General features: G+C 45.3%; 1 protein-coding gene and 1 long non-coding RNA gene across 7 annotated transcripts in view; one reads left to right on the forward strand and one right to left on the reverse strand.

The window, feature by feature from the left end:
- Positions 1-23,241, forward strand: part of MXI1 (MAX interactor 1, dimerization protein) — a 50,170-nt gene that overhangs the window by 22,988 nt on the left and 3,941 nt on the right. For 4 of the 6 annotated variants that reach the window (XM_015867157.3, XM_015867159.3, XM_085554693.1 and 1 more), the window contains exons 3-4: positions 1,572-1,601; positions 21,983-22,097. In XM_015867157.3, the coding sequence (XP_015722643.1) occupies positions 1,572-1,601; positions 21,983-22,097 (145 nt within the window). Of the gene's footprint in view, positions 1-1,571; positions 1,602-10,900; positions 11,054-13,044; positions 13,077-21,982; positions 22,098-23,241 lie in introns of those variants that run through there. The other 2 variants (XM_085554696.1, XM_085554697.1) reach the window with 2 other exon arrangements.
- Positions 4,863-18,528, reverse strand: LOC146759990 (uncharacterized). The gene is made up of 3 exons (XR_014948737.1): positions 16,115-18,528; positions 9,717-10,067; positions 4,863-5,331 (listed from the first exon to the last, which is right to left on the reverse strand). It is a non-coding gene; the product is annotated as an uncharacterized LOC146759990 (long non-coding RNA).

The raw sequence follows: 23,241 nt of genomic DNA on the forward strand, positions 1-23,241 counted from the left end.
CTAAAGGACCCTGTGATTTCATAGGGGTCAGGTGAAAGCAGTTGCTTTGGGAGCTTCCTTTACTTTAGGGATTTGGCTGTGGCAAGTCTTGCCTTAGGGACACCCTATATCCTGCTGTACAGGGTGCATTGCTCAGCTGTACCATTAATTTGAATTGATGTTGTGTTTTTTTCTGTCCTACAGTTGAGCTCTAGTGGTTGTTTTCTTTTTTCTTTAGTTTTATTTTTTCCCATCCACCCCCAGCTCTCAGGCTCTGCAAGCTGAGACTCAACTGCGTTGGTTTTTGCAGGCATCCACACTTACACGTCATCCTCACTAAGGTTCTGGCACCTGTTAGGTGCTCCTCCTTCCTGGTTTTGGAGGAGCGTTTAATTATGACAGGGTTTCCCTTGGATCACATCCTCCATTCAGTTCCCTAATTGTAGAATTCTCTGCGGGGTTCTCCAGATGGGGGATAGAGGATAATCTTCTCAGAGCTCCGGAAGAAATGTGATGCCAAATTACAGAAAATAGATCCTTTTTATTAAGCTCTTGGGCTTCTTTTATTCTTTATTTTAAGGTGACTGTCTGTTAAAGGGAAATGCTGGGTAAATGGCTATTTTAAATCATCCTCAATGACTTCACCTAGGTTTCTAATAAAACCGTTAGATTAGAAGTCCTGAAAGACTTTAAGTTTAGGTATTTTTGGTTAGGTTTGTTTTTGCTATTCCTGCAGTCATCACAGACAGGAGAACGGACTTTCCCATTTCCCTTTTGTTTCTACTTGGTCTCGGTTTCAAGCTGTGAGCTGTAAATGGGGAAGTTGTAAGCAGGTAGACAGACCAAGCCCCCTCCTTTGTCAGATGGTCTCAGTGCCACGTGAAGGGTCACTCACTTTGCTGCAAAGCTGCTGCTGTGACAGTACTGTTTGCTTCCCACAGGGGTTTCCAGGCATCCTAAAAGTGCCACTCAGCACTGCTGATGTTTGCAAACATGGCACTGCTGGTCATCCTATTTCATGCCCAAATGCTGACCATATCTGGAGTTCTACTAAGCTTGATAAATCCAGCATGTGACCGCTGAAGGTCTCCGGGGGTTGTCCTTACGGAGCCAATGCTGTTGGAAGGTCCCCAAGTATTTAATGTGCATAAATGAACGCACCACTAGCTCCTGTGTTAGCAGATGATGGCAATATTTTTACAGGGTAGATAGGGATGCTGGACAAAGGTATGTAACTGCTGTCCTGGTCTGAGCTGGTAGCAGAGGCAGAATAATTTGGAAATGGCTGTTTTTGGAACTCTATTCTGATCACTGCTTTTCTATGGAATTCTGTGTACTTTTTAGTCTCTCGGCTGCATTTTCTGTAGCATCAGACTTGTACATAACAGGTAAATACAGACTTAGGAGGGGAGAAAACTTGTCAGCAGGGAGTGAGGGTGATACCTGATGGTGATACCTATGGGCTTTAATGTAGGAGGCTGTTTGGCTTTATTGCTAAGATACACCACTGGGGATGTGTGCAGCTCTCAGTGATTGAATTCTCAGCACCATAGTTCAAAGGTGGCTAATGCAAATTTTTGTTTATCTTTCAGGTCTACGCACAACGAACTAGAAAAGAACCGGTAAGTAGCTAATGAGCCGAATTCTAAGAAATGCAAGCCTGGTGAGTGCAGTGTGCTTTAACCTTACCACATGCAGGTGTTGTTTGATCAGCTTAGGCAGCTGTGAATGACCACTGTGCATCACATAGTTCTAAAACTGAGAGGAAGACACAAAAAGAATCTGAAAAAGGAGCCTTGTTTTTATTTCTTTTTGCTATCTCAAAAGGCAAGAAGTGACCCAGTTTTGTGACTAATCTGTATGCAGAGTAAATACTGTTCTTCTCCTGACACAGTGAAATCTGACTGGGGCACTTTCCATACATGAGGTTGCTACGGGATCAGGTTTCTTGGGCCCGGGGTAATACGTGTTACCACGAAGTGAAGGGCAGAGCCCATTTACTCTGCACCCTCTCCCTCCCACCCCTCTGCTGGGCTGTAGTAATCTCTGCAGCGCAGAAGCAAATGCCATTGTCCAGAGGCTCTGAGGTCTGGTGAGCATTGTGCCTGTGGAGAGTCTTTCCTCTAACCTGTTTTAGGATTGAGCCTGTTTATCCTTGAACCTGGAGTTTTAGCAAAGCTTGCACTTTTGTTACTTGGCCAGCTTTGCTATATGACTCAACCCTTTTTGTAACAGGAGTTAAAGTAAGATAAATACCATTGAGACAAGGGGAGCTAATTCACACACAGATCAGATTATCGCCTTCCATTCGGGATGCTATAGTTAAGGTTGTGTCAGGGTTTCCATTATAAACTTATCATGGCTCTTCTGAGGGATTTGGTGTGTGTGGGGGGGGGAAGGGTTGTGTTTTTTGTGGCTGTTGGAACAAAGAGAGTGTTCTGGCCAGCTGCTCCTGTGAAGAAGCCCCCAGGGTGGGAAAGCTGAGTCTAAATAAGTTGATTGCCTCTTCTTTCCTTTTAGCAGCCCTCATATGATGGGATGGGGGCATTATAAGTGTGGTCAGCTGTGCATTTCAATTTGGGCAGGATCTTCCCATGTAGCATCAAGAAAGTTGGAGCTGAGTACTCTGTGTGCCACTCTGTCCTCTGCTTCCGATGCATCTGGGCCCTCTAAGCAGCAGTGTTGCATGATGTGGGTGATTTCTCCCTGTCTGTGGTTGTACCCCCTACAGAAGGTGTTCTGTTGTCGCAGCCCTGCCTTTCCACAGTGATGCAGGGAGGTTTTCTTTTTGGTTATGCTGCTTTCCCTTGAGCCTTGACCTGTCTGATCCCAGGTAGGGCTCTGCTAAAAAGTGCTGGCCCGTGGATTTTCCAGTGCTCTCTGCAGCTTTAGTCACCAGTGAGAGAAAGAAAATGGGTTGAACCCAGAATGGAGATTGCTTTCTTCTCCATGACAACAGTAAACCGTCACTAATTTTCAGTGTGCTTATTTGCATATCTAATTGTTACAGCAAACGCTGCTTGCCCTGAGCACAGCTTTAGAGCAGAGTTGTCCCAGTCTTCACTTGTACCAACCTGGTCTTCTTGCATAGACCCAGTTTGTGTGGAACTGTGACCATCTTTTTCTGTTCTCAGGCTTGCGGGGCAGGCAGGGAGCTTCTAACTCTGTGGGTGAGATCTTTTAATGCAGGTGTGTGCAGCCGATCAGGCTGTAGCATGGGCAAACTCAGCCAGAGCCCAAAGTGGCTGCACTGGGTTTTACACTGTGTATTGTCAACAACTGGGCAGTGAGTTTCGTATTAGAAACATTTATTTTCAAACTCCATGGCAGTGTTTTCCCAGTCAGTGAGATTGCTTCCCAGTTAGATTTTCACCATGTTTTATTTGCAGCATTCTTAAGTTTGTCAGTGTCTCCAGACTTAACTGTGTCAAAGATAAAAGCCCAGATACTAATGGCTTTGTGGCTGGCAGGTGCTCATTTTCCCTATTATTTGAGATTATTCCTTTTGAGTCTCACTGTTATCTCCATTATTGACACACTGTAATTTTCAAAATTGTCCACTATTAGGTCTCTGACTCTGTTGTTTTTTTTCCCCCTCCTGTCTGTGAACAGCAGCCGCTTTCGATTCAGTTAAGTTGTGTTTTAACCCCTTCAGCTAATAGTTTCTTTCAAGCAGTAGCAGAAAACGAGTACAAAACCAAAATGCTCTTCTATTCCTTTTTGAATAAGCAATTATGACTTGGACTCGATTCTGCAGAGCTAAGAAGCTTCAGTGCATCAGGTTTAAGAATCGTATACCTCCTAGTGTCCAAAAGTAACTAACAGTACGTTTTCAAAACCTAAAGCAAAGTCTTAGGCTGCCCCTTAAGTATGGAAATGTTTCATGAGCAGTGGAGTGGTTCTGCTAAGGAGGTGCTTGATTTGGTACCGAATGCTAACTGTAATACTGAAGTGGCTTTTCTCTCTGCTTTGATATATTACTGGGTTGGGTTTTTTTGTCTGAAGAGATTGCAGTGACGTTTACATAAGGGGCTTTGTTTGATTTATGAAAGATTAAAGTTAATTTATAGTTATTATCTGTCATTAATCCTCATGTTAGAAAATTGTTTGTGTTTTTTATTTAATGGGTATGCGTTACAGTTTCCCTCTGCCCAGGATGAGTCATAGCTTGCATTTAAGTAAGAAGCCGGAATTGTGTTTCTCGTATGCTGCAAGGCGTAACTAAAACAATACTTCTTAGTATTTTAACATGCCTACCAAAAACTGATTCCTAAGCAAAACCACCATCGTATTCTGAGAGAAAACACAATAAAGCAGGCGAGTGAAATACAAAGCCCGGTAGTGTAATATTTTCTCAAAAAGTTATAAAAAACAAACTTCAGGCTTAAGTTAATCTGCATGTGCGTATGTCTTATAGCAGAATGAGCTGCTGTTTGTGAACATTTCAGGCACAAGCCAGTTTTGGAAGGATGTGGTCAGTGTGGTGCGATGAGAAGGTACACAGCACAGAAATGGCTTTCCTGCGCTTCTGTGAAGTGGCTGTTCTGGTAGACCAACGTGGGGATGCCTGATAGACAAGTTGCATCTCCTGGTGGAGTGAGGGATATTTATAAAGCTATTGAATAGACTGCTTTTTTTTTTTTTAACCTTTTTCTATATATTGTAGATTGACCTATTTGTTTTAGTGATGGTGGCGTTATAATACAGTAAAAAGAAGTGAAACGAATCTGAGTAACTGGGTGAGGATCAAGTTATTAGGGCAGTTTGCTTCTGGTAACAACAGTGTAGCTCGGAAGACAGATCTGAGGAGGAAAAGAGGCGTTGAGACAACAGTCAATTTTCTGGAGATATCAGAGATTTTGTCTCTGCAAAAGGTAACTTGTTTAAAATAAAAAAGAGCAAAGTGAAGATCTGCTTCGAAGTCAAGCTCTGAAGTGTTGTGAGCTTATTGAGAAAGCACAAAGTGCCATAAGATCCTCTCTTTTGAGATGATCAGAAAGCAAAGAAGACGCACGTGCTGCAGTGTTCAAGTACTGTAGTTTTTAGATGTTCTGACTCTTATCTGGATCTCCCTTCTGTCTTCTGTGATTTCCCCACGCATTCTCATTTTAAACATGAGACAGACTGTTAAATGCAGAGCCTTTCTCCAAGTTGGTCTCTTGTGTAGAGCTGACTGTTATGGTATGTTGCATAGTTGAGGTAGCAAATGAGATAAAGGAAAAAACCCACTGAATTTTGAGGAGAAAACCATTACCTGGGTCAGTTTGCACTGAAACATGGGGCTTTCTGGGGCTCCCAGCAAGGGCACAGTCTGATTCTCTTTCTGCAGAACAGGGGCTTGCTTGAGTGTGTCTGTATTAGCAAGAGGAGGGGAAAGCATTTAACTACAGAACAGGGTGTACCACTGCATTTAAATAGCTTGGGTATTAAATAGTGTGGATGTGCTGTTTAGGCTGTAAGACAGAGGGAAGGAAATGAAAGTGTAGTGAATCCTTGCTGCTCTGAGTAAACAGGGATGATTGTGCTTTTGTTGTGCTCTATATGCTTGCCAAGGCAATCTGATCAGTGTTTGTCTTGAAGTAACTAATCAAAGTGGTGTTGAATTCACTGCTATTTATCCAGGAGAGCTGGAACAAGAAACTAATCCAGTAAATTTCATTTCTTCTCTGGAGCGGTCTTTGTTTTCATGTTAGCATAAGTTGACGGTGCATATTATTTTCCTCATTTATAAAGCTTGGAACCTGTGATGTTCCCTGCAGTCAAAAAATGGCCAAGGCAGCTGAGCATACATCTTTGTTTTTGACACAACATGCAAAGGTTGGAGCGTGCCACAATCCGATTTGCTCCTTGTGGGAACTGAGGCTAAGCCCTGCTGTCTCCATGGCTAGCACAGAACAAGAGCTGGAGGTAGCTAGCTGTCTTCAACTGCTGTTTGGATGACAGATGCATTCATTTTCAGCTGGGACCAACGATTTTCAATGAGCTGAAAGATGCTCCACTCTCTTAGGAGATTTGTCTGACTTATGCTGCCATGCCCGTTTTTGCTTAACCTTCAGAAAGGGAAGTCTAGTTTGTGGAGCGAGGTTAGCAGGGAGGAGATCATTCTGCATACATTCAAATGCAGTCGTGGTTGTTCAGTGTCAGTTTGTCTTTTGCTACAGTGCTCTTTCCTGCATTGCTCCAGGAACACAGCAGTCAGATGCTGTGATACTGGGATCTGATCTCTTTGACCCCCACACTTGTTCATGCAAAGCGTCCCCTTGTGCAAAAGCAATGTTTCAATTCACTTAGAGTCAAAACTCTGCAAAGGCTTTGTTTCACATTTGCCGAGCAGTGGAACATCTTGAACTGAGTAAAGCTGCTGAAAAGGGAAAGTTAGTTTCCATGCCAAAATTCAAAGGAAACAAAACAATCTTCATTTTGTTGGGAAGTTCTTCAGCACTGTTGGAATCAGAATTTCAAGTTTTGGTATTTTTTCGCTTATTTATTTTGTTGGTTTTTTTTTGGTATTTTTTAAAATTCAAAGTGATGAATTGAGGAATAGTTGCCTACGTGGCTTCCTTTCTGCTCCCAGGTCTTTCCACTATCCCACGTAGCAGCAGATGGAGAAGGAAGAGGAAAAAGAACAATACTACTATTTTGAATGAACTACCTCAAAGCAAACTGGTTCAGCCATGTTGCACAATAAAATCACTGTCAGATGCCAGCTCTCAAACAGCATTTATCACAAAACTCGCCTCAACTAGGATGTGTTATAGGGACACTTTCTGGTGTGCTTTCCTCCCAGAGAATAGAAAGGAATTCCAGCACAGCCTGCTTGGCCTTGGCTGCAATAATTTGATGCTGAGAATTCATTTGTCCTTTCGTTTCCCAGAATGGAGACCCCAATCTCAGAAGAAGCATGTTCTTATTGCAGGGCCTCCCTGCTTGCTGGCGGAGTTCTGGCATTCAGCATCCTGCACCTACAATCTCCAGAGAAGTGAATAGAAGAGGAATCAAGCTTTACAGGCTTTTTACTGCTTTCGATCTTCAGGAGGGGGTCTGGTCACTTCTGTAGATGTGTAATAAAAGCAGTCAGATGTAGTTAGAAAATATCTAATTTGGAGTCTGTCGTAGCAAGCTCTGGTTCTTCAATCTCTTCCCAAATATGCATTCTTCAGATTTTCTTTGGGGCTGTTGCCACTGTTGTTGGGTTTTTGTTTTTGTTTTTTTCAGGCTGAACCAGCTCTGTTTCTGTTTGTTTATGGATGTTGTCAAAAAATAAAGGCCAGGCAAATCCGCTCTGTAACCACTGAGCTTGAACCAGGCAAGTCTGGTCTTAAGTAGTAAGTCAAGCATTCAGCTTTCTTAACTCAGTTTTCAGTCACATCAGGGCGCTTGTCACAGGTACTTGCCATATCTCTCCCCAGTGTGCCTCTGGAAGCTTTGCAGGTTTGTTTTGTTGTTATTATTTTTTATTCCTTTTTTCATGGGGTGCTGTTTGGTGAAGTGTCGAGAGCCAGAAATACTGATGCAGCAGCTTATCTTGTTCAAGTGACTAATGCTGCTCGTGGGCCTGAAAGCATTACTAGTGAATACCACTTGGGGACCTTCTGTCTTCAAGAAGGTGAAGTTATAGGAATACAGTTTTTGAGGTAAATTACGTGTTAACTGCAGGTTTCAGTACTTTGTACTCATTGGGTAGAAGGTGGAGTTGTCCGCAGCTGTATGTGATTATCTGTATCTGTTTCTGATACATGTTCTTAGAGTACTATAGCAACATATCCCATACAACTGGTGATAAGCAAAGGAAAACCCGGTGTGGAATAGGAAATGTTGGTAGGAAATGCATTCTTCCTTGTGGATGTTATGGCATTGAAAATCTGTATCCTTTAATGATATTTCAACAAGGGGAGGGAGAAAGGCACCTGTCTCTACGCTCCCTTACCCAGGGCTGGGACATGCTGAGTGATGCTGTCTGGCTTCCCTTGAGGCTCCCTGCAATTGGAAGGAGCAGAGTGGCAGAAAGTGAAGTACCTTTGCTGTTGTCGGGGAGTGGCAGTGCTCCGTGCAGAATGATCTAGTCCCTTGATTTGGAAGCAGATGTGTAACAAACTTTCCCAGTCTCGTCTGGGAAATGAAAGCAAAAGGCTTTGCCTGGCAGTTGCTGTGGTTGTTGCCTGGCTGCGAACAGCGCTGAGCAGTTTGCATAGCTGTGGGCAAACAGACCAGGCAGGTTTCCTCCCAGAGAGCACATATGACAACCATAAAACAATTAAATGGGCAGCGTGCAACCAAGGGTCAGGAATTCCCCTCCCATAAAACCACTGGATAATACAGACAGGGCCAAGTCAGGGCTATGACAGAACATAGCGTTGAGGAGACACCACGGAGCCCCAAGGGAATCATAACCCGCCTCCCTGTGTGTCTTGAGAGTTTGAATTTGTGTAGTAATACGGATTATCTCTATGTAGCACTCTCTGTGCTTGCTTTTTGGTGAATCCTTGCTGTGCCTTTGCAAAGTGAGAGTATCCCCCTTTATAAAGGTGGCATTTAATCTGTCGCATGCAGACAATCTCATAGAAAGGTTTGGGACTGCTCAGAGTCAGGAGGAATGCTGAGGATCTGCTGGATCTCAGCATGGTGGCGTGAGTCAGGTCTTCTGCCCGATGGACCATCAAAAAATTAGTGGCTGTCTTTTGAGGGTACCCTTTATGTATACACTGCTGCTTAAGCGTCACTTTCCATTAGCTTTGTAATAAGATTTTCTGTCCCTCTTGTATGTTAATTATTTACCTTTGAGAATGCGTTCAGAAAGGAGCATGCATGACTTAGAGAAAAATGGAAAGCTTCTGCCAGACGCCTTTTGTACTTAGTTTTTGCCCAGGTTTGAGAACCAGAATTTTCGAGGTGAAGGAGGGATTGTCATGAATGGGAGGTTCCACAAATGGACATTGCAGAACTTGAGGCTGGAGAGGGAATGTAGCACTTGCATAGCAATCTTGTAGCTGCATACAGAAAAAAATCTGCCCTTGAGGGGCTGAGGGAAAGGTGGAGGCACAGCAGAAACTGATACAAAAAGCACTGAAACCTCCACTGGAAACAGGTCTTGAGTTTGAAATGCAGTGTTACATCAACAGGCTGCATATAGTTATCAGCAAGTTCATGTGTGGTCCAAGCTGATAACGCTGCATATGATAAGGGTGTGGTTTTATCATGGCAGGTAGTAAACAGCTGCACAAAACTTAGTCATGCTTATAAAGTGAAGTGCTATCTCTGGGGCGACTGGTTGCTGAGCTAGGGTGGAATATCTAAAAGCATCTGAATCATTTAGAAGCTCAGCTCTTAATGACTTTCAAATAAATACTTGCTCCTTTGCTTGGGTACATAGTGCTCCCTCTGCTTGTCCCTAAAGTGCTGTAGCTGTGCACGGTCATTCAGAGAGCAGTGCCAAGGGCTCCTACACTCAACGCCTTGCTGTCCAGGCATGCATGATACTACAACAGAGGGAGGGTGTTGATGGGTGCCACTCTGCATGTGAGTGGATGTATTTTTAGAGGAAGGGAAAATGTATTTTTATAAGAGTAAAGGCTAGCAAAAACACATACCTATCAGAGGAGTATGTGGACAAGGGTGATGTCAGAATCTATTTTGGTGCTTGTGTATGGGTAGACCTCTTTCTGAGCAACCCAGGAGAGAAAAGGAACAGAGTAGGAGGACTCAGAGGTGAGATGAACCCTGAGGGCATTGTGACTGACCTCAGCCATGAAGATTCTGGTCGGCCCAGAGTGTCTTAGGACCTGGGTGCAGACAGCTGCCAGCACTTCATCTGCAGCAGCACTGTGTTCTTTCTCTCTTTTTACTCAAAGCTGGATTATGCAGGAGGGATTGCTCAGGCTCTCCATGACCTTGGAGGTTCAGGGTGGTGTGTCCTGCACCTTATTCTCTCAGTAGGGTCTTTCCGATGCTACTTGAAGGCACAACCTGTTGAACACTTGGGGTTATTCACTGTAACTTCTCAAGGCCGAAGATGATTTCTTCAACAGGAAAGGTTCTGTTCCTTCTGGAAACTTGGGGGGAATTCTTCAAATGAGTTCTGAGAAGGGGAGCTGTGTAGCGGAAAATTGAGGTTAAAAAGAGGTTGCTTTGTATCTTCCCTGTTTTTAATTCCACCTACTTGGCCTTGCTCCTCAGGGCAGGTTGAGCTGTGCGTTGCCCAGTCACAGTTTGCCCAGCTGTGTGGGAATCTTCCATACAGCTCAGAGAATGCCATTCATTAGCTACACTTCAGTAATGTCAGGAGGCCAAATGCGGGGTGAGTACTCACACTCGCACAGATGCACCCAGTTTACGTGCAAGGACACACAAAGAGCTTGCAGTTAAAATCTATGTGCCCATTTATTTTAAAAAAGGGAAGGCAGAGCTCCAGCTGTGTATACAACGTGGCTTTTCCCTTTGATGTGTGTTTGTTTCCAGTGTTCTCATAGCCTGGATCCTGGCACTCCTCAGAGCTGGCTGCTCTTTTGCCTGTTTGCAGCTGCTGAACTGCATGCAGAGGGGCTAGCAGGGGTGGCTGCAGCATAGCTAGTTTCTGCCATTGGCTGGGGGGGTCTCTGCTCTCCCCTGTGCAATAAAAACTGCACTAGGCAAGGAGTGAGAGCAGTGGCAGCTGAGACTGCTTCCTGCATCTTTGAGGTTCCCCTGCTTCCTCTTGTTTCTCATCTAGCTTGGAACGCTTGTTTGTGCTGATGACCCACTGCTTGCTGTGACTTCTGCTTCCTGACACCTCCCTCCTGTTTCCTGCTACCTGCTGCAGTGCACGTTTCTCTTCAGCTGATTCTTCCTCAGCCAAACCCAATCTGGAAAATTACAAGTTACAGTGCTATCACAGCATCAGCAGTGCCTCTTGGTGTTGGCTTTTTCCTGTCCTATCCTCACCAACCTGTAGGGCAGGGATTTGATGCATGCTGGTAGTGGAAATTCTGCCTTGCAGATGTCTCCTGGTTCTCCCTTTCCCTCTGGCTGCCTGTTTGCCTACACGTGACATCGCTGCCCCTTCCCAGCTGCACACAGCTGCAAGAGTTGCCATTGCACAGTAAGTCTTACTCTCTCACAAGGGCTGTAGCTCAGAGAGACAGAATACTTCTTTGCTTTCCAGAGACTCAGTGCAGTGCCTCTGCAGCTGGCTCAGACCTATTCCTAAAAGAGGGCACCCTTCCAATTTACACAGCATCTCACAGCATTGTCAGAGATGGGGTTGAGGCCTGCGCAGTTCATTTGGTGCCCCAGAGGAGGATAAGCTCCATCTAAACCCTTACCTGACAGATGTTTATCTAACGTGGTGCTAAAAGCTTCTGACAGCAGGGCTGCCTAGGGAAGCCAAATTGCGTCAATCAACCGCTGGTACCACTGGAAAGCTTTTCCTAACGTCTGATTAAGAAAATGTTTTCAGCCTTGTTCAAGGAATGAAAAAACACCTGAAGTGTTTCTGTGTTTGAAGGGGAGAGTCCTGGATGCTGAATATAGTCATCAGTTTTCACAGCAAGAATAAATATTAGACCCCAGGAGAATTCTGGTTGAGTAAGGGAATATGAAAAAAGCACCAGCGTCCCACTTCCCTTTTCCGAGTATATGTGTTTGCCTCTTCATCTACCCAGATGAGCAACTTTAATGCCAAAAGAAGCAGGAAAGTGGCTGGGAACTCTTTGTTCCCAGTGCATAATCTATGTAATAGGACTCTCTAAGAAAAAATGCAGATACTGTTCTGTACGGCATGACCTCTTTTAAACTTTTGTTGGCTTGGAAAAGCAGCTTACAGGCTTGGTGTTCGCTGGGAGAAGCACATATGGGGATGTGTTTCAGTGAAGGGGTTGCTAAGGGAGGAGAAGGGAAATTCGTGTTGTGCTGTACTTGTGGAAAGCATGCTAAGGCCCTCTGGAGGCATCAGTGTCCCTTGGAGTTTCTTCAGTGCAATTTTGATGACATTCAAATCGCAGCACCTGGGACTGAGGTGTTTTCTGTCCCCACCGTGGATCCCGAGCATGAGATAGTGCAACATCTGTATTTAAAACACAGGAAGGAGCTGTTTGTTTTCTTTTTATGATCATGTAATGTCTGAACCACTCTGATCTATTTATTTTATGGGGCCTAAGTCATAATCTGGGCATGTCTGATGAACAGCGGGACATGAGAATCTAAATGTTATAAAGAAATAAAAAGCTCTGTGACTGATTGCAAAGTTAGCAGTACAGCCTTCGTCTTATAGTCCTGCTTCAGATTCGGCTGCTTTGAGCTCAGTTGAAATTCCCTCCTAGGAATTCCTTGGGACAGCTGTAAGAGACTTTTTGCTGCCTAACTGGGGAGAAGCAGCGAGGGGTTATTGACTCTTTCTGAAAAACATGGCCATCTTGTGCTCTGGGTATTGCTAACTAGAAGAGGGAGCTGAATGAATTAGCTTTCCCAAGTCTCCAAATGTCAGTGTCATTTCCAAGCTATGTGAGCACCTGAAAAACAAGAGTGGATTTAGCTCAGCAATGCCCTGTGAAGGAATTAGGCTTAGCTCCATTTTGTGGATGTGTGGTGCGTGCTTCAGTTCCTCGAGGGATTTACCTGAGGTCGCGCAGGCTGGCTGCACACAGCTCTCCCAACTCTCACTTCAGCATCTTGCCTGCTGCAAAGCTTTCCCTGGGTGTGTAGGGGGCTGAAATGTTGGCCCCTTTTTGATGCTGCTTTGCCCTTTTTGAGAGTGTGTGTAGGTTCTGCAGCTCCTGGCTAGCACAGCAGTGGGCAGAGCAAACAGTCTGTGCTCCTTGCTCTGCCTGTTGCTTCTCCTGATGCTCAGCCCACTGCTGCCTCTTCCCAGGTGAATGGTTGGTAGAAAATCCTGTTAGTTGTTTTTGGTTTTCTTTGGGTTTTTGTTAGTTTTTAAAACTAGTGATTTAGTTTTGAAACAAACAAGGAATGATCTCAGGATGGGACATGTAGGAAATATCTGACCATGGAGCTCTAATTCCTGCTTAAATTCGTGAGGCCCTGTGAGGGTCAGAAGCTCTCCATAACAACAGGGAAGGAGGAGTGTGGTTGCAGCAGTAATGCACAGTAATGCAGTGCCTTTGCAGGTATTTCTGTAAGCTTGTGTGGCTGTGTTTTCATGCTTGCCTGGTAGCTGAGCAAATGGAAACCAGTTCCCCCAACACCAGAGAACTGGGTGTTCTTCCTCCTCTTTTAATTTTTTTTTTTCCCTTTTTCCTTTCCAAAACAAACCACGAACCGTCCAGTGTTTGATTTGTTCCCAGGTGGGATCCTAACTTTTCCTGCTGGGAGAGCACAGGGTGAGCAAGCGCCAGGCACTAATCCTTCCACAAATGTTAGTTTACTCATCTGCAGCTGTTCTTGGGCAGAGGGGAATAATAGTTATATCTGTTTGTGGCATTGCTGACCAAGGCAGGGGTTCTTTTGATCTTCTCCAGCTGACCAGGAAGAATGTCCTGCTTATAAGAGAGTGACTTTCTGAGCATTTGGAAGCATTAGGAGTTTTGTAGTTGAGCTGAACAAACATTGGAGCAATTTTCATTTCTTACAGCTGCATTCTGCTTTACTTCTTGCCCAAGGAAATAGTTTCCAAGTGGCCAGCTCTGTCTGAGATTTGAGCTGTCCTGCATCCTTTTGCTTTCATATATGCTCAAAGAAGGGAAAGTTAATGCAAGGAAGGTATCAGAGGTAGTAAAGGGAAAGGGCAGGGTGCAGGTTTAGTTTGGTTTTGCTTTTTCTTCTAGAGTTTACATTGTTATAATTCTCAGACAGCAATAGATGTAATTTTCTGGTCATAAACCCTGCTCCTTGTTGGAAGAGCTGCATTGACAGGTGAGTTTCTGCTAGTACGTGACACTGGGTGAGCAGGAACAAGGTGTGTTCTGTGCTCTCTGATACCACTTCTCAGAACCTCCTTTCTTTCCTGGTAAGTGCGAGGTCAGCATGCAGCCCACCTGCTGCAGTAATGCTGGAAGCCGCCCTTCCCTGTTCAGGCTCTCCTGCTGAGCAGCACGTGGAGTTAATTTAAGTTACAGCTGCTTGGTGCTTAATGCCAGCTCACTCCTGGGCTTCTGAAATACTGTTGTTTGTGTGCAGAAGTATGTATCCAATAGGAAGAACAGTACTAGGGTCTCTTTCATTTTTCTTCTTTCTTACTGTGCTTTTATCCAATTGCATATCCTATAACGACCTTGGCTGCTAATTCCTTTTCCCTGGGAAGTCCGAGGTTAAATTTACAATAATTTTACAAGGTTAAATTACATGCACTGCTTCCTCTGTTCCAGATGCATGCACTCTGTACCTGAGAGGTACAGCGGCTGTTTGATGACTCCTTAAATATTTCTGACAGTGCAGAGTGGTATTAGATGAACAGCACATGCTTCCCTTCGGGGTGTAAAGGATTTTGTGTAAACAAATATTGCGTACCGTTATATTCTTGGAATGGGTTTTTTGTTAGAAATTAAGATTGTTTTGCTTCCATGAGGTAAAGAAACCAGAATACAATATGAGAAAAGAGATGCGTGGGCTGGAAAAGCTCTGTCCTATCTTAATAGCAACTGGCACCACACAGAATGTGTTCTTGATACTGGCATGTTCCCTGCTCGTCATTTTGGAAAGAGGAAAGGTGTTTTCCCAAATAGTAAGTTGGCAGCATCCTTTGCTCTCTCACTGATGGACAGCTGTATATCTTACAAGTGCTTGCTTCTTGCAGCTAGTAACACCGGTTGCAGTGGTGTCATTAGCTTAAAGCCTGACTATATTTACTAGGCACCAAAATCTGGGGTCTCTTCTATGTTATGAAGAAACAGGCTGTGATTTGAGGTCTGTCAGTGCCTTTGCTGCTGTGGACCCCACGGGGCTTTTCTGCTGGAGCCATGAGAGGTCTAGGGTAGGAATAACTGATTCCTTGGGTTCTTCCCATCCTTGTGCAAGCAGCATGCCTTCAGGCATGCCATACCTGCAAGGCAGGGTGAGTCCCACCAGGAGAGCTTGGTGTGTGGCATTGGAGGAGGCAGCTGGGGGTGAGCATCTCCTGTTCCCAGCAACTGACTGCAGCAACCCCTGCAGGAGCCCAAGGTACCTCAGCAATCCTTTCCACAGGCGTGATGCTTAGCCAGGAAACCTCCAAACACAATCATCAAGAATAGCAGGCGAGTTTGGCAAATCTCGGCTATCTTTGCCGCTGACCTAATTCTAGCAGTAAAGCTGAAAATCCGCAGGTCGCAGCAAAGCAGGTTACTGCCTCCTCTGCAGTGAGGCTGCTGCTGGCCAGTGCAGCTGCTCCATGGGAGCGTTGGTGGCACGGAGCTCTGCTTGGAGTGGTGTCACAGGCAGGAGCACGCTGTGTGTCCCCGATGGTGATTAGACCAGTATTAGTGAGAACGGGGGCACAGGGCACCGTTGGCTATTTAAAGAGCAGGGCTCTATTTTTAACTGCCTTTTAAGAAAGCCAGAGATTTATTAGACCAGACTATTTATAATTAACAGGACTGGGCTGCACGTTGATGTTTAAGGCTTGCTTTGCGTGTTCCTCAGTAGACAAACGCAGGACTGTGACCGTATCTTATTGCTAGGTGGTGGAACTGTGATACTTGCAGCATTGGGAGCGAGCACAATCGGAAAGTTGGTGCCAGATGATCTCGTGCAAGAGACTCCTGGATGTGACTGTACTGGCAGCAAATAGGTCAGAAAGTGAATGGGACATGGAGCATTTACAGTCTGCGGTGGCTGTAAGGAGTTAGAACAGTTGGAAGCACAGCTGAGCCCGACAGGGATTTAGCTGGCAGTGCTGTGTATTGTGCTATGTGAGGCTGAAGTTCAGTTAATTAGATTCACCGGGGATTAAAAATACTTTGTGGGTAATGGCCAAGATCAATAATAATAGACCCTCGATATATATTTTTAGGGGGAGATTAACTTTGATAAATTGTAATAGACTCTACTCCATCTGTTGCTCTTTGATGTCTCTTAACAACTGCCCAAGTTTCATTACCTTCCAAAGGGAGGCAGAAAGCTGTAGGGGAGCTGTGAGGGAAGAGGAGAAACTGATGAAGAGGCGCTGAGAGCGCAGTGCTCGGGCTGGGTGAAAATGAAGGGGTGAGAGAAAATGCCAGGCATTGCTTACCTCGGTTCCTCTGCTGGGCAGATGGCCACTTCTGCTGCTGTCATCACCTTCTCATTGCGAAGTGCAGGCTGCTATACTTGATCTTTTACTACTGAGTTGTGTAGCCTGTCTCATTGGCCGCTCTGAAGATGAGAGAGGTTAGGGAAGGATGAGCAGTCAGCTAGTGAACAGCTGAGAGATCGTTTTGGAGGAGGCACCTTCGGAATGGATACATTCTCAGCCATGTTTTTATTACTCTGGGCACTCTGCTTTTCTTTGCTATTCTTTTCAGCATCCTAGTTTTGAGAGTCATGGGATTACAGATGGTCACTTTATTATGGTATTAATTTAAATGAATAATCTGTATTTCAGCCCTCCAGTTTAAAGAGAAAAACTTCAAGGTATGCACCACCAGTCACCTGCCTGTCAGGCAGCGTGTTACGTGGCAGAGCCGCATTGCCCTGATGTATTTGTTGGTTTTATTATTGCTATTGTTATTACTGCCGTTAATTACAGGTCTCTTAATTTGTGGTTTGTTTTCTGTCCGCCCTTGGTTTGAGAGCACAGTTAGATGCGTGTTAGTTCTCAGCATTTGCACACAGATCTGATCTGGTTAAGATCAGGCTGAACATTTTGCCTGCAGAACGTTTCCATCCCCTTGAATCCCTACGTACAGCGTGTTGTCAGGGCTTTTTATTGTCATTCCTCAAGTTTCATTTCTTTGTTTCTTCCAAACGATTGGCTTAAAAAAAAAAGTGTCTGGAGGCTCCCCCCTCTCTCCCCCATTACTTTCTCATGATGCAGTTTATTAACATTTGCAATCCAAATGCTTGTATGCGCCGAGGAGCCACGGGTAGAAATGAGCAGGGAACAGGAGTGGATGAGCGAGTGTTGTGTTCAGCTTGTGGTGAGCACCAAAACATAAATAATCATGTAAGGAGACCTGATGGAAAATCAGAAAGAATGAATGATTGCCCAGTGCAGGTGGGGAAGATGAGCTTTAACGGTGCTGTTGTGCACTACATCTCCTTCCTCATGTGCGCCCGGCGGTGCTGCGCACTGAGCAGTGCGTGCTGCTGCAGGCTGGGGGAGCGCACCGCTCTGCTTACATAACGCTCTGCAGCAGCGCAGGCTCCTGCCACAACGCCTGCCTGGCTTTCAGTTTCTTATTCAGGCACTTGGCAGCATCTCCTCTTCCTTCTCTGGAGACATGAAGGCAGGGCTCAAATCCTTCTGCGGACAGGGGAAGGATTAGAGATGAGCACAAGGCAGAACCTGTTGTCGTGTGATGTCTGTTACAGATAAGCAAGTCTCTGACCTGTGAATCGCTTATGGGAGGAAACCATATTTCCCCCCGTTTTCCCAGCCCAGTGGTTTCTGCATGTGTTTTTCATTACTTTTATCTCAAAATCGTTCTGGTCCAATGAATTATTGATGTGGGGTCACTTGCGTCGCTCCAGGAATTGCTTTCTTTAACCAGTGATCCCTCCTGAATTTTTTAAGCCATCTATTAGCTCTGAAATCCAAACAAAGTTGGTGGTTTCTAATTTCAGGGTTAAATTGGACTCGACTTTGAAAAGATGAAGACAGCACAGGGAAAGGATGACCATATTCTTTTCCATCTTAGGATCTTCCTTGTGCTGATGCCTTTGATGCTTCTTGGGGTTTATTTGGTTTTGTATTGTTTATTTTATATATGTGTATATATATATATAAATTTCTCTTGGAGATCAGGTGTCTGATCCAGCTTCAGTGGGGCTTGAGCTTTGGTATCCCTAATGCTGAGCACAAGCTGAAATTGATTGTTGTATTTCAGCCCTATAGACCTGCAGGCACAGTACAGAAACGTCTGTGAAGTGCTTTCCTTTTCCCTCAGATGCTCTTTCTTTCAACATACAGAACATGGAATTCAGCGCTTTGAAATGCTGTTGGTCATCTCCTGCTGGGAGAGAGGCTTGATCTTCTAAAGATGGGCAGTGTCTGTGTCAGTGTGCGTGTGCACGTGTGTGTGTTCTGCAGATGTTCCAGCCTTGATTCAGCGCTGTCTCTCAGCAGTGCCTGGCTGCAGGGTAGTGCTGAGTCCCGTAAAGTGCTGCTTCAGAGCTGATCATGTACGTGGTTTAATGACTTCTAGGCAGAAAAAACTTTCTTCTCTCTCTCAGTTTCCATTGCTTCTGCCAATGGTAGAAGATGGAAAGGGGAAAAAAAAAAAAACAACAAAAAACGGCCTGTATCAGCAGAATAGCTGCAGTCTCTCCAAGGATGCTCATATTCAGGTACTTGCCCAAATCTGGCTAGAACTGAAATCTCTTGGTAGATCTGGCTGCAGTGAGCTTCGGCTGGGCTCTCCAAGGGGTATGGAGCAGATTCAAGGGATGCCGTGTGTCTCCTTGAGCCCAATGGCAGTGCTGTCACTGCTGCAATCTGGGGAGAGAGACAACTCAAGCAGAGAGGCTGAGCTCAGCAGGGAACATGCCACAAGGAGCAGTGCTGTCTCTATAAGGGCTCCTCGGGCACTGAGGGCAGGTGGGCTCCCAGCCCCTTTGTGGCCAGCGAGTACAAGGCTTGGAGCTGTGTCCCCAGCTCTCTGAGGCAGGGGCTATAGGCAATCCCCAGGTGTGGAGGAGGCTGTGGTGCAGAGGTTGACTCCTACTGCTACCCCTCAGAAACATCCCTGGCAGAGTAGGTGGAAGGAAACAGGGATTAATTATTTAATTGTTTGTTTATGTATTTGCACCCAAACCACTTCCTGCACTGCAGTTTTGATTCAGGCAGTGGGGAGCCCAGTTTCCGCAGTGGGATTTAGATGCGGGTTGTGCAGTGAGACAGCTGAATCTATGAGCAAAAAGCATGCAGAAATAAAGGTTTCCTCCCAGTACCTTATATAATCAGAAGGGATGATGTCATTGGGAGCCAGAGAGGAGAGCAGGCTGTGAAATTACAGCCCTCTGCAGCCAAGCAAAGCCAAGTGCAAGCAGGGGCAATGTGGAGCAAGGACTAGGCTCCTCTGGGAGAGGCCAGGGGCTCAGGCTGGAGGAGACCTAGGGCACCATTGGAAGCAGATACTTCACATACAGTCAGGAGCTGTCACACAGCACAAGGTGGAAAGGAAAGAGCAGCATGTGCCCAGCACACAGAGACAGAGCTGCTACTTCAAAGGCTGACACCTCTCTCCCACCAGCAGCCCCCTATGGCTCGCTGTGGGTCAGTTCCCTCTAGCTGAGGAACTGGAACTGAAGCTCTCCTTCTGTCCTTCTCTTTCTTTCTGAGATCAGGCAGTGAGAGGCAGCAGCCCTCTGTGCCCAGCCTGAGTTGTTTCTCTGTTACATAACAATACGGGCATTTATACTTGTTTTCCCAGATATTGGCAGATGCATCAAATATTGGCATAACCCAGTGGTTTACATGGAAAGCCGGCAGGCTCTGTCTGCAGCCTGTGCAATGCTGGCATTTTCATTGAGTGTGAGAGCCTATAGCGGTGTCAAAGCCACGTTGTAGGGATCCAGGTAAGCAAGTGGGAGAGGCATTACTATTGTGGCCTGACTCTGGGATTACGGCTGTCCAGGTACAGCTATGCAACTTGATAAGGAAGATTAATAGGCTTGTGATTGCTCTCACCCTGAAACAGGCTCTGCTAAGTTTGCTCTGATGCTTTTGAGACTTGGAAAGGAACATGCTCACGTGATGGCTCAGTGTGGGGGCTCTGAAGCTCACTTTTCAGCCCTTACTTGCAGGGTGCTGCTATTTTCTCTGGTCTGCTGTGGTCCTGGGGCAGAAGTAAGACCGATCCAGTTGGAGTTTCAGCATTTGTTCTCTCTTTCAATGGTTGGATTTTTGCACACAGCTTTCAGATGCCTGACAAGGTTGATTTTTACCAAATGCAAAAAGAATCCAGCTTTTGACACAGCAGGTCATGGTTCCTTCCATCTAACATTGTCTGGTTAGTTGTGTCCGTGCTCATTCTTACTCAGCCCTGATCTCTGTTCCTAGAACCACAGTTCCTGGTGCAGGGCCTTCCCCTTCCTTGCAGTGCCTGGGACTCAGATTGTGAATGCACTGTGCTTTTCCCTCTGCATTTAGGAGTGTATCATGATACACCCGAAACTGGTCAGATGTTGGTTTCCCAAACTTATTCCCTGTTTCCACTTCCCTATGAAGTGGAGCTGGCCCTGCTCCTCAGTCCCTGCTCTGCCTGCCAGCAGTCAGTGCCCGGTGTCACTTGGGATGACAAGTGCCAGCAAACCAGCACTGCTTTTTCATTGCTGGGCAAAGCACCTGCAGTGAGTGCACACAGCTCCTGTTGATCAGCCTGTATGCTGAAGATAAGCTTCTAGGTAGCTAAAACCCAAAAAAGTAAAGCTCGTGTTAGCCATAAGTGCTTACTATTAGTAGAGTTTGCCCTAGAGCGTTCTAAGGAAGGAAGAGATGAGATTGATGCGATATATCTTTTTTTCTGTTGTTTGATTTTTCTGATTATGACGTTCTCACCCTCCTTGTTGTTAATGTTTAATGAAAAACTTGTGTTCTTCAAGGGCCTTGCTGGTCATGCGCGGCCCTGTGGCTGTTCTTGAGACAGAATGCTGGACCCTTTGTAGAGAGATTTATAATAGAAATACTGAGGAGCTCACAGCTCCGGCACTGCTAGCAAACACTCCTCCGTGCTGACAGTTCATCAGCAAAACCCCTGACCCTTCCACCCTTAATCATCCTTGCTTGTCACTGACATAATTGCCAGATTACAGACTCTTCTCCCCCACCCCTTTCAAACTGGGAGCAATAGTGAATTTGAAAAACAAATGGAAATGAACTGTCCATGCTCTTTAGTTTTTTTCCTCCCTGTATTGAGGTGGATCAGGCTAAGATTCGGTTTCTTTGTGTACGAGCAGGGGCTGGGATAGGCTTTCAGGACTCTTTTGCACCGGTGTTTCTTGCATGTGAATGGTGAAGCTGATGTCATTGTGTTATTGATTGAGATGACAAGTTTAGACATAAATCATTAATGTCTGAGAAAGGGAAAGGGAGGGGAGAAAAAAAGGCAACCGTGGCTTGATAGTTTTCCATAAATTTGCTGTTTGTTCCTGCATACGTGATACAGAGGAGGATCAGTGGGGTTTCTTTTCCTACGCAGCCTGAGGATGACGTGCTTTGCTTCTGCTGCCCAAGCCATTTCCCCCACATTTCTGCAGAAAATGGCTCAAACCATCAGCGATGCTGTTGTGCTTGAGACTCTCTTTGGAGATGTGATCCAAGGTCAGCAGGCTGCCCAGAGGAGGGGTTCAGGCTCTCTTGTTCCCACTGACCTTGCACCCCAGCAGCCTTTCAGACTTAGGCCCAGTGCAGCGCTTGAGCCATATAATTGCCAGCAGGGATTGTTTGGGTGTGTTAAGCTAACCGGTTTTGTTCATTGCTCTTTCAAATTTTGTGCAAAGAAATGTTAGAAATGTTGCTTGGATTGGTTCATAGCAAATGTCCCTGAACTGACCCTGAACTGACAATGCACAAGTGTGTGTGCAGTGGTAGCAGTCATTTGAAAGTGCTCTCACAGAGTTCTCAGCACAACAGCGAGTAGCTGAGGGAAATGCAACCCCTAAGATATTTGTACCGACTGTGCCTTGTGTCTGCGCAAAGTTCATCCACTGAATCAGATTATCAGTTCAGACAGCAAGAAAATAAACAGTGTCTGTCAGGGGTTAGCAATCGTGCAAGTATTGGTGAGCAGATGCTGTTTGCAGTGTAAATAGCTTAGTGGCAGTCTGTCCTGGCACCTGTGGAGAATCTTGTGATGCATGAAGGGAAGGAAATATGGAAAGTGGCTCACAGAATGGAAGCAGAGAAGGAAATGACATTGCATTTCTGCAAGCTAACTCTAATCCCTTTCTCCCCTTGCAGCCGAGCTCACCTCCGCCTGTGTCTAGAGCGCTTAAAAGTTCTGATACCACTCGGACCAGACTGCACCAGGCACACGACGCTTGGGCTGCTGAACAAAGCCAAAGCACATATCAAGGTAAGGACTGCGTTTCTCAGCTTCTTTCCATCTGGGCTGACTGGAAGTGCAATTCAGTTGCTCGCTCTTGCTGCTGAGAGATGGTTTTGTGTTGAAGGAGACTGGCACCTTTGTTTAATATATAGATGTATTTAATAAATGCTGCCCCCTTGTTTAATCGTTAATCATTACTACAAGCCACACTGTGCAGAGTGTCCGTAATGAACTCCATTAACTATGAAAACGTTTGATTAGACTAAGGGTCTTGTTTTGTATTGTGATTAGCCACTGACAGCAGAAGGTCTTAAAAGAAAAACATGCTTACTGCTGAATAACTCCACTTTGATGGGAAATGTGTTTTTTTTTGTCGTGTTTTTTTTTTTTTTTATGATGTGCTGGTAAGTTTCCATTGCTTGAAGCATTAGCACAAAACCTCAAGAGTGAGACAGGGTTGGCTTACTGAAGTTTCATACGTGAAGCAGCCAGCCCAGCACTTTTCTAGTTTCACTTCTGGCAGAGTGAAGCATGAAAAGAAAATACAGCGTTGTCAGTATCTGGAAAAAGCTGAAATCCTTTGTCATAGCTCAGGATAGTGGGAGGGAGGATGGGTGGTGAAGGAGAAAAAGCACTGCTGGAGGGACAGGGTTAGCCTGAAATGACTCCTCCTTATGCAATGTGCTTGTTGTAGGAAACAAAGAACAGTGCCCTGGTAGATTTCCCAGCTGTGATCAAAGAAATCTGTAGTAGGTTATGTAAATCACTCACTAAATAGAAAACTGTTTTTGAGAAATCCTACTAAACCTTGCAGCAAGGAATGCGGAGCTCCCAGGGCACGTTTTTATGTTACAGTGAAATATAACAAATAGTAGATTGGTTTGGTTAAGGGAATTGAGGCCCCTTTGTGGACATCCGTGGTAATGCAGGTGGCAGAACCCATGCGGAATGACCCACGAACGGCTACGCTTAGATTAGTTTCATTTAGAGAGGCTCTGTCTTCAAAGCCTTTCCAGCATACATGATTTATCAGGGTTTGGAAAATGGAAAAATTGTGAAGAGATAGCATGGAAATTGCCAAGAAAGGCTTCTGGAACCTGGAAGGCAGCTTCTTTCAGTGCTCTTACAGCTTAAATCCTTCTAGGATCTGGAAATGTCTTAAATTAAGCAG

This window comes from Coturnix japonica, chromosome 8, assembly GCF_054131305.1.
Source record: "Coturnix japonica strain WE chromosome 8, WE-NBRP24, whole genome shotgun sequence".
Lineage (NCBI taxonomy): Eukaryota > Metazoa > Chordata > Aves > Galliformes > Phasianidae > Coturnix > Coturnix japonica.